The sequence below is a fragment of the Stegostoma tigrinum genome, chromosome 26, assembly GCF_030684315.1.
Source record: "Stegostoma tigrinum isolate sSteTig4 chromosome 26, sSteTig4.hap1, whole genome shotgun sequence".
In the NCBI taxonomy this organism is placed as follows: domain Eukaryota; kingdom Metazoa; phylum Chordata; class Chondrichthyes; order Orectolobiformes; family Stegostomatidae; genus Stegostoma; species Stegostoma tigrinum.
In genome coordinates, this window is record NC_081379.1 from 12,823,549 (window position 1) to 12,837,571 (window position 14,023).

The following is a 14,023-nucleotide window of genomic DNA, read 5'->3' on the forward strand; positions in this document are numbered from 1 at the left end:
AAATGGCTTTGGTAGAACAGAATACAGATTTAATGCTGACAGTGGCAGTGGACCAATATAAATGCAAGGCTCTCTTCCCACCTTGCAACATTGATGTTGATCTTTCTAAAAAGGTACAAACTAAACTGTAAAGTAGATGACTAAGGATTAGGAAGTTGAATGATCAACCATGGAAAAGCAAAGAATGGGTGTGCTGTGGCTGTTCAATTACTTTCCAAACTAGTTAGTCAGTGGATTATTTCTGAAACCCACTATCTCACTCATCAGTGTATACAAGCTGCAAAGACACACTAGTGTGAAGTTTGGAGCAAAAGGGACTTCTTGAGTTGGATTGAGAAAAGTTGTGTTCAGCATAGCAACCTCATTCAGGAGCTAACAATGCTGCTATATTTACTTGGGTTTCTGGATGTGGATAACGGGTTACATGAAATAGAAAACATTTCATACGGATCAGGAAGAAAATAATATTGTGTCAAACAACAACAGAAATTAAAACACAAATGCTTCACAAGGTATCTCTGATCCTCCTGTCATTATCCCAGAAGAAAATAATTAAACTACATTGTTGAATTCAAAGAGAAAATAATTGTCCTGCACTAAAATTAATTATAATTCCAGTTATTAAAAAGTATTATAATATTCATTAGTGGAGCAAAAATGTCAGATCTGCACTTGGTTTGGGCAGGATAGAACTAGATTGCAAATAAACCCTGGGAGGTAATTAGTATCATGGTTCACATTAGTATTTGAGGGGCAACCTTTAGTTCTTTGAAAATTAAATTCATATGGGTTGTCATTGAAATGCTGGATTTTAAAAGGTGCTAGAACATAAAGTAGGCATTTCAAAGGGTCTAGTGTGCGCATATAGTGGGGGGGGGGGGGGGGGGGGGAAGAGAAAAAAAGAGAGGAGAGAGAGAGAGAAATACGACGGTCTTGTTGTGCTACCTGTGCGCTGCTCCAGGATGGTTTTTCTACTCTACTTCTGGCTAGCAAAATCATTCTGCTCCTGTCCACCAGTTTGGAAGAAGTTCAAATGGAGGTGACTGCTGTTGCACGTCTCCAACTTTAAAATCCTATTACCTGCATAAGCGTTGAAAAGAATTGATTCATTGATTTATTGTCACTCGTACCAAAATACTGTGAAAAGCTCTGTTTACGAGCAGTGCAGGCGAATTATAGGAAACAAGGACGTACAGATTAAAGACTTGGAGGCACATGGGTTACATTGCACACGGCATGCACTAGGTGAGAGATAATGGGAACTGCAGATGCTGGAGATTCCAAGATGATAAAATGTGAGGCTGGATGAACACAGCAGGCCAAGCAGCATCTCAAGTGCTCCTGAGATGCTGCTTGGCCTGCTGTGTTCATCCAGCCTCACATTTTATCATCATGCACTAGGTGAGATCAGCATTGGACTCTCTAGGCTCAAACATTCATTAGTCTAATAATGGCCAGGAGGAAGATGGGTCCCGAACGTGTTGCTGCATTTGTTCAGATTTCTGTATCTCCTGCCGGACAGAAAAGGTCGTAGGAGTTAGTTACTGGGGTGCAACGGGTTTTTGTTGATGTTGGCAGCATTTCGGCAGTGAGCTACGTAAATGTTATCCATAGATGGAAGGTTGGCTCGTGCACACCATGTTCTGTAGTTTATGGTCCTGTGCAGAGCGATAGCCTACTTTCTGGGTGCATAACGGCCTGATAGGCATTCAACTGTACACCTGTAGGAGTTGGTGAGAGTTCTTTTGCCAAATTTCTTGAGCTGCCTGAGGAAGCAGATGCTTTGTTGTGCCTTTTTGACCATCGCATGGCAATGAAGAGACAGTATGCAAGACAGATGAACCAAACAGCTCATTCAAACAGCTAACACTTGTATATTCCTGCACAAGATTTGGTGTCCGTGTATACAAATATTTTGCATTTTGTCAAAGTTGTTCAAGAAATTCATTCCCTCCCCGTGTCCAATCTAGATTAATACCAGTGATTCAGTCCAAATCGTCCCTGTGTTGACGTTGTTCAGGACAATGGAAGCCATGTTACAACTTGCCTAAACTGTCCTGAACCATAAGAGAACAGGATTCCAATCGTTCATCAAGTCAATCCCCAATGACCCTCTGGCTACAAAAACGTTTGCAGTAGAATGAAGACAAAATCAGACCCATCTTGTCCCTGATGGTGCAACTGGAGGTCAGTGACATTTGTTCCATTGTCCCCAATACTGGGAGAGGAGCATGGCCAGCCAGAGTGATGGGGTGCGGCTCAGCTGTGAAAGAATGGGTTGCAGCAATTTCATTGACAATTACAGCACCGGCTGTTGGTTACTTGTCCTTCAGAGCTTTATGCTTTAGAAATAAATGCTGAGATCATAAGGATATCCTTCTAGATGTATAGGTTAACCAAACGTAGTGCACATATTTGATGTTGAAGACCCAAGGGATAAAGCATTATTTTGTAGATGTTGGCAGTCTAACCAGTTTCCAATGTGTGATAGTTCTCGCACCAAACACAATGAAGAAACTGGAGACAATGCAGGGACAATGATAGTCAAAAGAGGAAAGTCTGATTTAAGGTTAGTTTTGTAATGAAACTGTCAGATCATGTTCTGTGTTAATGTAAAAATAACTGTACACCATTAAGTGAAACAGATGCAAGCTGTGGCACAGACCTTGACAAAAATTAAAGCCCATTCTGTATGGCTGTGAAAACATTAATCTTGGCCTTGATATCATTGGAGATGCTCTTACAAAACAACTGATTACTGGTATTGTATTGTCTTTGTTTGTGTAAGGTAACTGTTGGGGCAGTGTTTTTTTTTTTAAAAACTTCATTCATGGAACCTGAGCATCAGTGACTGGTCAGCAGTTATTGCCTGTCCCAGTTAACCTTGAGAAGGTGGCGGTGAGCTTCCATCTTGAACCAGTGCAGTCCATTATTGTCGATTGATCTACAGTGCCCTTAGTGAAGGAATTGCAGGGTTTGACCCAGTGACAGTGAAGGAACAGGGATATATTTCTAAGGTCAGGTGTGTGACATGGAGGGGATCTTGCAGGTGATGGCTTTCCTAAATATCTGCTGCACTTGTCCTTCTAAATGGAAATGGTAGGTGCTGTCTGAGGATCTTTTGTGAATTTCTGCAGTGCATCTTGTAGATGGTGCACACTACTGAACACGTGGATGTTTGCGAATGTGGTGCCAATCAAGGGGATTGCTTTGTCCTGGATAGTATCAAGCTTTGAGTGTTGTTAGAACCGCACCCATGCAGCTAAATGGGGAGTATTCCATCACTGTCTTGACTTGTGCCTTGTAGGTGGTTGACAGGCTTTTATCAGTCAGGTGGTGAGTTGCTCACCAGTCACTCTCGTTTCACCTCTGGAATTCAGTACTTTTGTCCATGTTTGAACCAAGGCTGAAATGAGGTCAGGAGCCGAGTGACCCTGGCAGAATCCAAACTGACCATCACTGAGCACATTATTGCTGGGCACGTGTTCCTTGATAGCACGACTGATGACACCTTCCACCACTTTTGTGATGATTGAAAGTAAGCTGACAGGGCAGTAATTGGCCAGGTTGGATTTCTCCTGCTTTTTGTGTATAGAACACACCTGGATAAAAATTTTCCTCATTGTAAGGTAGATGCCAATGTTGTAATTGTACTGGAAGAGCTTGGCTAGGGGTGCAACAAGTTCTGGCTCAGGTCTTCAGTACCATTGCTAAGTAGAGCTCAAAGCCTTTGCAGTGTTCCGTGCCTCCAACTATGTAGCGAATCAGATTGGCTAGATACTGGTAGTGATGATGCAGTAGGCAACTGGAAGAGACCAAGATGAATCATCCAATCAGCACTTCTAGCTGAAGATTGCCACGAATAATAGACTTATCTTCACACTGATATGTAGGGCTCTTCTACACTGGGGATATATATGTGGTGCTCCTCCTCCAGTGAGTTGTTTAATTGTCCGCCACCATTTACAACTGGATGTGGCAGGACCACACAGCTCAGATCTGGTCCTTTGGTTACAATGTGATAAGAATTTTTCTAAATTGTAGATATCATCATCATTTTGGTAATTTTACAAAATCATAACAATAAATAATTGAGTTTGAAATACAAAACTCTGACCCATCTATGACTTAGCTTATTCATGAAGAATAAATTAGGTTTTGTTTGTGACCCGTGAAACTACATGCATTATCTCACATACCAAATCAAGTAACAGTAATTGAGGGAGGAAGGGATAGCAATCCTTTTTTCAAAGGTAAATCCCTGGGGACATGAAAACAGACCTGACAAACCTTTGCGGACCAGTATGAAAGTTGTGAAATGTACTTGTGCAATTTCTAATTTTACTTTCTAATTATATGCTTACTTCTATTGTCAAAATTTGTCATGTAGTTTAAATGCAGCATGTAGTTTAAATCCAGACAAAAGGGAGCTGATAGCTTTTAAAAAAATAAGGCACAAATACCAAAACATTGCACAAGGCTTGGAAGCACCAGTGGCCTTTGTCTTAACATTGCTATCAGTTTCTATATCTATAGTTCATTCTGAAATTGTGTGCTGGTCATCACAGCAAAGTCCCAGGAGAGCTCATTCTGAAGTTGCAAAAATCCCATTATTTCACGTTTTGGGACCACTGTTTTACAGGTAACAAAAGCTGGCTATCCTCTGGCACATCCACAATCTAACAATTTGAGACAACACTGAACATTGATATGCTAGTCACTTCACAAGTGCATTTCATTACATTTCTGTTCTCAAAAAAAATATATAAATGCACACACTTTCCAGCAAGAGTGGCAACAATTACTCCTCACTTGAAATACTTCTAATAACAGCTCCAAGTTCAATATTAGGAATTTGCAATTTAACCAAAAATAAATCCTTAACATGCCACCAATTTTTGATTTGTTTTTAAAATTCACTCCTCACTCTTGCTGACCAGACTGTACACTTGGGAAATCTACATTGTCACAGTGCCGCAATTCATCTTAAATAATTAATAAAAGATAATAGATAAGTTGTCAAGTAGTAATTCAGAACAAACAAGCAATCCGGTGGCAGCAAAAGCCAAGAAAGTTGAGCTCGAGTGGTTTACAAATCAGCACTGCTATCGATGGAGTTACTGTCTGAAACTCACCGTCTTTTTTAAATAGTTGTTACATTAGGGAATGATATTACATAGCAAATCTCATGCCTCATCCACCAATTTTCTCTTAGCTGATTATTAACTTTTTCTAAGATACATTTCCACAAATGTGGAAGTCTCAGAGCTTGATCCCCTTTGGGCAGACTTTACTCACGGGTTTTGGAAGTAAACACCTGCAGATTATTTAACACGGAGAGGCATTTTAGTCAAACTTGTTCTCACCAGACATGAGCAGCTTACTGGCAGGAAAAGTTAGTGATCTCTTTTGCTTGCCCAAAGGTACTCAAACCCTACATGATTCTCTCCTCTGAGATCCATGGCTGTGTTTCAATGTAGCACAGAATAGCATACCAGACAGCTGCCTTCTCTAGCTAATCTTTTCCTGCCATGAAATAAATTCTACAGGTTCGAAACAAAGCTTGTGTTTCTTGTGATAGTGTCCCTGTACAATGTACTTTACCAACTGAGGCATCAGAAAGCATTTTTTGGGTTGAAGAATACGCCTAATTAGAAACTCACAGTGGATTGATCACTGATGCTGGCTGGCTGGCTGGAAGAAAAGAGAGAATGAGCACAGGAGGATATTACATGCAGAATACTACTTGTTTGAAAGCATGTGACAAATTATTTTGTGAAAAATAAAACATCAGGCAGATATATTGCCTGCTTGGAATTAGAATACTTAATCACAAACAGTTAATGTTCCAGGGTGAAACCAGAGTCATTGGGCTTTACTGTACTTAATACAGTGATCACAATATCTGCTTCTGTTGCTCCTCTTTGTCGAACACAGTGGAATAGCTGCTGGGGTATTTACCTCTTACTTTTTTTGATTGTGGTCGGAATACCTCCAGTAATGGGTTAAGAGTGAACGTCATTATGGCAAAGAAGGATGACATTCAGCACATCAAATCCACGCCTCAGTGTTCTTTCTGGATTGTACCAATGATCTAATCTTAAGTCCTTCCTTAACTGTCCGAGTAATTACAGCTTGTTTGGCTTATTCATCATCCCTCCCCTTACACACAAATTGGCTCAATTTCCCAAGAGGTGAACTTGCCCTTTTGCTTCAATCTTTGATCCTAATTTCCATAAGCTCTTGCAACTCAAAGCCTTTTTTTCTGACCAAACTCTCCATTCTTTATTCAGGAGTCTTTTGCATCCATGTTTTTTTTAAATCCAGAGATTGTGTCTTCAGTCGGCAAGGCCCCTTACTCTGGAATTCTCTCAAACTTGTGTTTCATCACTTGATGTCCCTGTTGAAACCAACCTCTGGCCAAGCTTTTGGTCATGACAATCCCCATCCCACCAACTTCACAGAATCATGAAATCCCCGCTGCAAGGAAGCAAGCCATTCAGCCCAATGAGTCCACAATGACCCTCCAAAAGGTTCCACCCAGATTGACTCCATTCCTTTAGCCTTGCATGTACTATGGCTAATCTATTTAGCCTGCACATCCTTGGACACTATGGGCAATTTAACATGGCCAACCCACCTAACCCAAACACCTATGAACGGCAGAAGGAAACCAGAGCACCCAGAGGAAACCCATACAGACATGGGGAAAATGCGCAAATTCCACGCAGTCACTCAAGAGTGGAATTAAACCAGGTCCCTGGTGCCATGTGGCAGTGGTGCTAACCACTGAGCCACCGTGCTGCCACCTGACATTTTGTTTGAAATTATGCATAATGTATGAAAAATCAGCTATTTCTTTTTATATGGGCCTAGATTGTGCAGAAGTCACCCTTGCACTTTTAACGTACCTTGGAACCATGATACATAAACGTAAGTTGTTGTCAGCTTGGTACCAGTTGCATCTGTTGTGTCATACAAACAGAACTACATCTGCCAGTAATTCCTGTCTTCGTTTCATATTTTCAGTATCTGCAGCTCTTGGTGTTATAGTCATGTCATTTGGACATATAGTTATGTCATTTGGAAGTGCAATTTTAAGTCCTGAATGACATGTTTAGCCAAAATAAATGATGCACAAGAAATCCAACTGACTTGCTAAACTCTATAAATGGCTCCCTAATTGAACTGTTGCCTCAACTATTTGCTCCACCAGCTGAGCATTCCAAAATGGGGACCCCAAGTGGGGCAGCAAACTCTTAAGACAGAGGATACTTTCATCCCTCCTTACAAAGGGCAAAAATCTTGCAAGTTAAATCCCAAACCTCTTGAAAGCCTCTGTTAGTCTTGCAACAGGAAAATGCATGTGTTTTAATTCTGATACCATGTCAAATGGGTCTCTCTCTTCCTTCACCTCCTTTCCCAGCAAATACAAGCAGAGAAAAAAAAAAATTCTTCCCTCACCAACACTCCTTTGAAGGCGTTCAGAATCTTGTTTGGATTGGAGCACTGGCTGTAAACCAGTCACTAGCTGCCGTACCTAAACCCAAAGAGTTTTCCTCCCTCCGTGAGTGAAGCTGAAACTATGCAGACCAGACACCTGTAACAGCAACCCTGCCTTTTCTTCTCACGTGAATTTGTTTTTTTTGGGGCGGATTGTGGCAGGCAGGGAGAAGACAAGCAGAGTGAAGGAGAAGAGGATTGGGGAGGGCGGGCGGATATATCCTGGGGTGGGGTTAGAAATATTCCAGGATTTTGTTTTGGGAGGGTGTAATGAGTGTAAGTATCCTGAGGAGGGGTGTGTAAACAACGAAAGGAAAACCCGACACCCGTCAGTCAAACGAGATTTTCAAATCTCATCTGGGAGAACTTCCAGACTTTCACCTCAACATTTTAAAAAGTTTTTTTAAATCTTCTCCCCCGACTCCACCTGATCATCATCTTGAGGTCTGCATCCGGTGAGGAGACCCCAGGCGATTCACCTCAGATCACCTCACTACTCACCGAAAAAGGGCGGCAGGTAAGAGACGCTGTCCAGGAAAGCCCGGGTATCGATCTGCCTGTCCGCCGGCAGCTGCTTGAACTGATGCTCGGCTAACATCGCCATGGCTGGCCGGCCGACCGACCGACACGAAACCTCCCAAGGAGGAAACAAACAGCACAGCGCCGCTTCAAACTGCGGACAACCCGGACCCTAACAGCGTAACACCCACCCGCGTCATAGCAACAGGCCAGGGGAGGGACCGACCAATCAGGTACAGATCACCGTGACCATCCAATCCCCGTGTAGAAAAGCTAGACCAATCAGTAATATCGCTGGAGCTATTAACCAATCAAAGAGGACGGCCTGGTCGCACAACTAACAAATACAATGCAGGGTTTCCCGGCTTTTGACCAATGGCATCAATCAGTCCAGGTAACTTCTATTGATGAGGATTACGTTGACCAACTTTCATATTAGTTGTTTTGCACGATGTTTAAATGATTAATATTACAGGGTACTAACTATTAATATTATACTTATGGGATTTGTCCTCAGAAGCCCAATGTAAGAGACCAATAAGCCCATCATGTCTGTGATGCCTTTCCAAGGCAATAATTCACCTACTGCCAATCTCTCACGGTCTTCCAGAAAACTATAGACTCATAGGCATTTTCAGCACAGAAGGATGCTATTTGTCCTACAAATATCTAATTAATCCCATTTTCCAGCTTCTGGTCTATTGATAAATGGGGAGGCGATGACCTAGTATTATCGTTGGACTATTAACCCAGAGACCCAGTTGTTGTTTTGGGGACCTGGGCTTGAATCTCTCCAGAGCAAATGGTGGATTTGGGAGTATAACGATGAACATAGAAACATTGTTGGGAATCCATTTGATTTACCAATGTCATTTAAGGAAGGAAACTGCCATCCTTAGCCAGTTTGGCCTTCATGCGTCTCCAGACCCATGGCAATGTGGTTGACTCTTAACTGCCCTCTGGGCAATTAGGAATGAGTAATGAATGATGGCCTGGCCAATGGTGGTCTTATCCTGTGAATGAACAAAAGGAGGCTATGGAAATGTAAGTGAATAGCTAAATGTTGCTGAAATCTCACAAGAGTTACTGACTAAACTAGACATTCAGGCATTGAGTTTCAGATGTCCACCACCCTCTGAGTGAAAAAGGTTATCTTCAATTTCCCTCCGAACCTTCAACTTTTTACCCAACTTTTAAGTGTGGAGGACTTCTGACCAGTGCCCTGGACATTAACCCTGATGAAACATCACTAAAATAATTTAAGATAACAAAATGTGAGGCTGGATGAACACAGCAGGCCCAGCAGCATCTCAGGAGCACAAAAGCTGACGTTTCGGGCCTAGACCCCTCTCTGATGAAGGGTCCAGGCCCGAAACGTCAGCTTTTGTGCTCCTGAGATGCTGCTGGGCCTGCTGTGTTCATCCAGCCTCACATTTTGTTATCTTGGATTCTCCAGCATCTGCAGTTCCCATTATCACTAAAATAATTTATCTGGTTATTATAAAGATAGGTTAGTGCAGATGATAGCAATCTGAAGTAAATGTAGAAAATGTAAATATTCAGCAGCATCTGTGGAGGGATCAGGTCTTTGTTTCTTCAGGGTCCGTTCATTATCTGATTGCTAATTTTGGGAGCTTGCTGTGTGTCCTACATTATGACATCAACAACAAAATCAACTTGTATTAATGTAATGCATGGTACTTTGTAGGCAAAATACATTGAATACCTTTTAATGTTCCTTCTTTTCTGGTAATGATCAACTCCTGCATGAATAACTCGATCCCTACCTCAAATGCATTGCCAGGCACGAGTGCATTCCAGATCCTAACCATCCAGTGTGTACCTCTGAAGGTCCCCTAAACTGCAGCAACATTGACATTAATGATTGAGAAGAGCTTTCTCCCAATTGTTCAAAATGAGTCAAGATTTGGTCTGTTTAGTTACATGAAGACACACTGGACAAACTCATGATTGCATCACACTCAAATTGAATTTCAGCCAGTGGTGATGACTTGCTAAGTGAAAATAGTTTTCCTCTCATTACCATTGCTTTTGTTGCCAATTACTCTAATCTGCGTCCTCTTGCTCTCAACCCCTCCATCAATTGTAAGTTTTTTTTAATATCTATTCTGCCAATTCTCCTCTTCATTTTGAACACCCCTACCAAATCTTTTCTCAACCTCTTATTCTAATTGCAGTGTTTGCACTAAAAGGTCTTCTCTATATTTTAGAATCGAGAGGATTTCATAAAATCATACCCGGTGCATCTATTATCCCTGGAGCTAACTCTTTAGAGCTTTAGGGATTTGTCGCCATTTAGTCCCTTAGGTTTATGCAGTTCTTCTTTCTATCCTGATATAAATTAACTTATGTTCCTCACTATCATTTACCTTTTGTTTATTCTCCATTTTTGGTATGTAATTTATATCTCATACCACAAGGACAGACACGAAACATTAACATCTCTGCCGTTTTCTCATCTCCTGTCTGCCATTAAGGAACCTATGTACACTTTAGCTACTTTACATTTGTAAACACTTTGGTTACACTTTGCTAATTTCTAAAGCACTCCCAATTTTCAGCATTATAGCTTTTAAATAAAAAATGCCTGTTCTTTTAATTTGGCATCCCCATGTTCCCTAGTAAGCCGTGCGTGGAACTTTTTCATTTTTGTTTGGTGGATTGAACATTTTGAATTGTTTCTTTTAATCTTTCCCACTTCTTCGCTATCATACCCTTTGATGTCATTAGTAAAAAAAAACTTCAGTCTGCATTTTCCTTTTACGTTGTTTAAGATTTTTGTTTTGGGATTGGTGTATGTCACTTACAAACTTAATATGGAAGAAGATTGTATAATAATCACATTCTTCCCACAGAGGATCTCTTACTAATTAACCTTGCCACAATACTCAATACTACATCTGAAATAGCTTTATCAAGTTAGCTCCACACCATATTATGGTGACAGACTGTAATAGAATCATAGAATCATACAGCATAGAAACAGATTCTTCTGACCAACTCATCTGCGCTGACCAAGCATCCCAATCTGACCTAGTTCCATTTGCCGGCATTTCGCGCGTTGTTATGAAAGCATTTTACAAATTCAACTTCTAGACCAGCGTTGTCAATTGGATTTTTTCTAGTATATATGATGATTAAAGTTTGCTACCGTTAAAAGCTCTAAATATTCCTTGAAACTGCATAACTGATGTTATGGGAGCCTATAAGCTATTCCCACCAGCATTTTCTGACCAATATCATTTCTAATCTCCACTCATGTTGACTCTATTTGTTTATCTTCCCAGCCAATATCCTTTCCCACTATTGTCATACGTCATCCTTTACTATCAGGAATATTCCTACACCTTTTACTTTCTGTCAGCCTTTTCAAAATGTTGTTTACCCTAAAATAATAAATTACCCAGATAATAAAATGTGAGGCTGGATGAACACAGCAGGCCAAGCAGCATCTCAGGAGCAACTGAGATGCTGCTTGGCCTGCTGTGTTCATCCAGCCTCACATTTTATTATCTTGGAATTCTCCAGCATCTGCAGTTCCCATTATCTCTAATAAATTACCCAACCTTGATTAAATTGTAACTATATCTCTGTAATAGTGATTAGATCTAAATCATTTATATCTACTTATGGTACTTGGTCAACCTTTTATGAATGTGTCATGCATTCATGTAAAAAGGCCTTTAATTATTTTCCCCTACTGTTCTGATCATGGATTGTATTTATGATATGCTTTTCTAGTCCTGTCCCACTCTATGCACACCATGCAACAACCAGCTCAGCAAGCTAATAAACAACTGTTTCATTGAGAACTTGAGCCTTGGGTGCACTCTCATGATGGTCAAAAGAAATGCTGGTAGATCATTCTGCAGGCTTCACTTAGGTTTATCGATATTGACTTTTCATCCAGAGAGAAGCTCCCCAGCATCCCTCTACCTGGTGTAACCAAACAAAATGTGGCTCCTTTGCAATCCAGCTTACACCAGATCCAGGGAGAAACCTAAGCAGGGGAAACAGATCATCCAAAGCCATGGTATCCTGACATATTTACAACAGAATCTGCCAGACACAACTCAGCTTTACACTCACATACATCCTGGAACCCTATCAAGCACCATAGGCAATGGTAATGGTTATCATTGCCTCAAACAACAAGCAAGCAATGCTGAAGATAGTACAGTTGATATTGTGTATATTTATTTTCAGACCACAACTAATAAAGTACCACAAAATAGGCATTAACAAGACTGAAGCCATGAAATGAAATAAAAGTGCAATGGGTTGGTGGATACCGATTTGACTGAAGAACGAACAGTGATTCCATCAGTGAATATGTGTAGTTACGAATTGAAGGGAAGACTGCCACTGATATAATGGGCTGAATAGCCAACTTTTGTGCTGAAATGGTTGTATGATTTGATGAATAGTGTCTAAATAATCGCCAACGACACTGGAGAACCCCTTACTTTTCTTTGAATGATCTGATGGATTTTTTTACGTCCACTTGAACAGGAATGTTTTTGGTTTAGAATCTTCAATAATGTGCAGTGCTAGGGCCCAGATTATGAGCTCGCACCTTTGGCATAGGGATTCAATTCACAAGCTTATGACTTAGAAGAGAACAATTGTTTTTAAGAGATTGAAAGCCATTCGGCCCATCATATCTGCAATGGCTCACTGAATGCCAAATGAATGTTACAGCATTGTGCCATTCTCCTAAATTGTCTCTGTAGGCCTTCATATTGTTTCTATTTAAATAATCATCTAAAGCCTTTCTGAAAGATTTGCTTCACCCTGCCTCTGCCAAACTTTCAAGCAGTTCACTCTAGACCCTCATCACTTATTGTATGAAAAGTTTCTTTCTCACCTTGTGTTTGTTTACTTCGTGAATTACTTTAAATTGGTGCCTTTCTATTCTCAATTCTTTTATGAGTGAGAACGGTTCTCCAAAGCAACTCTTTCCAGAACACTCATGATTTTGGAAACGTTTATATAGTCTCTACTTAGCCTCCTTAAACTGAAGAAGGGTCACTGGACCCAAAATGTTAATTCTGCTTTGTCTCCACAGATGCTAAGATTTTCCAGCAATTTCTGTGTTTGTTCCTAATTTCTTCAATGTCTAATCTTATAACTTTTTTTATCGCTGGAAGCATTCTTGTAACCTTCATCTAAGCCTGGGTCACTGTATACTTTACTTACTGTTGCCTTTAATGAATTATGCATGACGGAGAGTTTTTTTAGCTTTTGCATGTCCCTCATATTAACCCTCCACCCCTATCCCCCCAACTTCCACCTTTGACTTTTAGCCAGCAAAGTTCTACATTCTGGAATTCAATCCCCAAATGTGTCTGCCTTCTTACTTTTCTTTCCCAAGATCCTCCTTAAAATCCAATTCTTTGATTGACTTCTGATCATGTGGCCTAATGCCTCCTTATATTGCTTGGTGCCAAATATTGTTTGATACTGCTCCCTTCTGCCTCGGAACATTTAACTAGATTAAAGATGCCATGTAAATTTGAATTGTTTTCTGTATGAACTTCCAGAAGGTTGCACATTAAGAGATTAGTAAAAAAAAAAGACATGAAATTGATGATAATCTTCTAAATTTACGTGGCAATTATTTTTATGTGAAAGATGGTAGGGATAACATGTTTTTTCTCTCGGAGCTGCTATTATAAGTGGCATTTTTCACAGATCTGTGGTGGGATTTTTGTTCTTCACTAAATATGTTAATTACATGGACAAAGAAGTAGGAGGCAGATGCTTTCATTTAGGAGCACAAGAATGGGAGCAGGGAACTCTGAATGTTCTGATCAAGGGACCACCACCCAATCTCCTGAGGTGAGAAGGTGGCTGCGTGTTAGTGGCTACTGTGGACACAGCACCCCCTCTCCACAGCTGGGTGAATATTTCAGAATGAAGTCCTGAAGTGGTCATTAATTGGCCGTCTTAAGGACTCAATTTGTGATATGGTGGGAAG

At 40.7% G+C, this 14,023-nt stretch overlaps 2 protein-coding genes across 3 annotated transcripts in view; one reads left to right on the forward strand and one right to left on the reverse strand.

Annotated features, from left to right (window-relative positions):
• The window catches only part of gltpa (glycolipid transfer protein a), a 34,299-nt gene extending 26,096 nt beyond the window's left edge, over positions 1-8,203 (reverse strand). The window contains exon 1 of the mRNA XM_048556337.2: positions 8,005-8,203. Within this exon, the coding sequence (XP_048412294.1) occupies positions 8,005-8,107 (103 nt within the window). The 5' untranslated portion in view covers positions 8,108-8,203. The remainder of the gene's footprint in view (positions 1-8,004) is intronic.
• The window catches only part of tchp (trichoplein, keratin filament binding), a 525,906-nt gene that overhangs the window by 476,867 nt on the left and 35,016 nt on the right, over positions 1-14,023 (forward strand). The gene's annotated exons all lie outside the window — the stretch shown is intronic.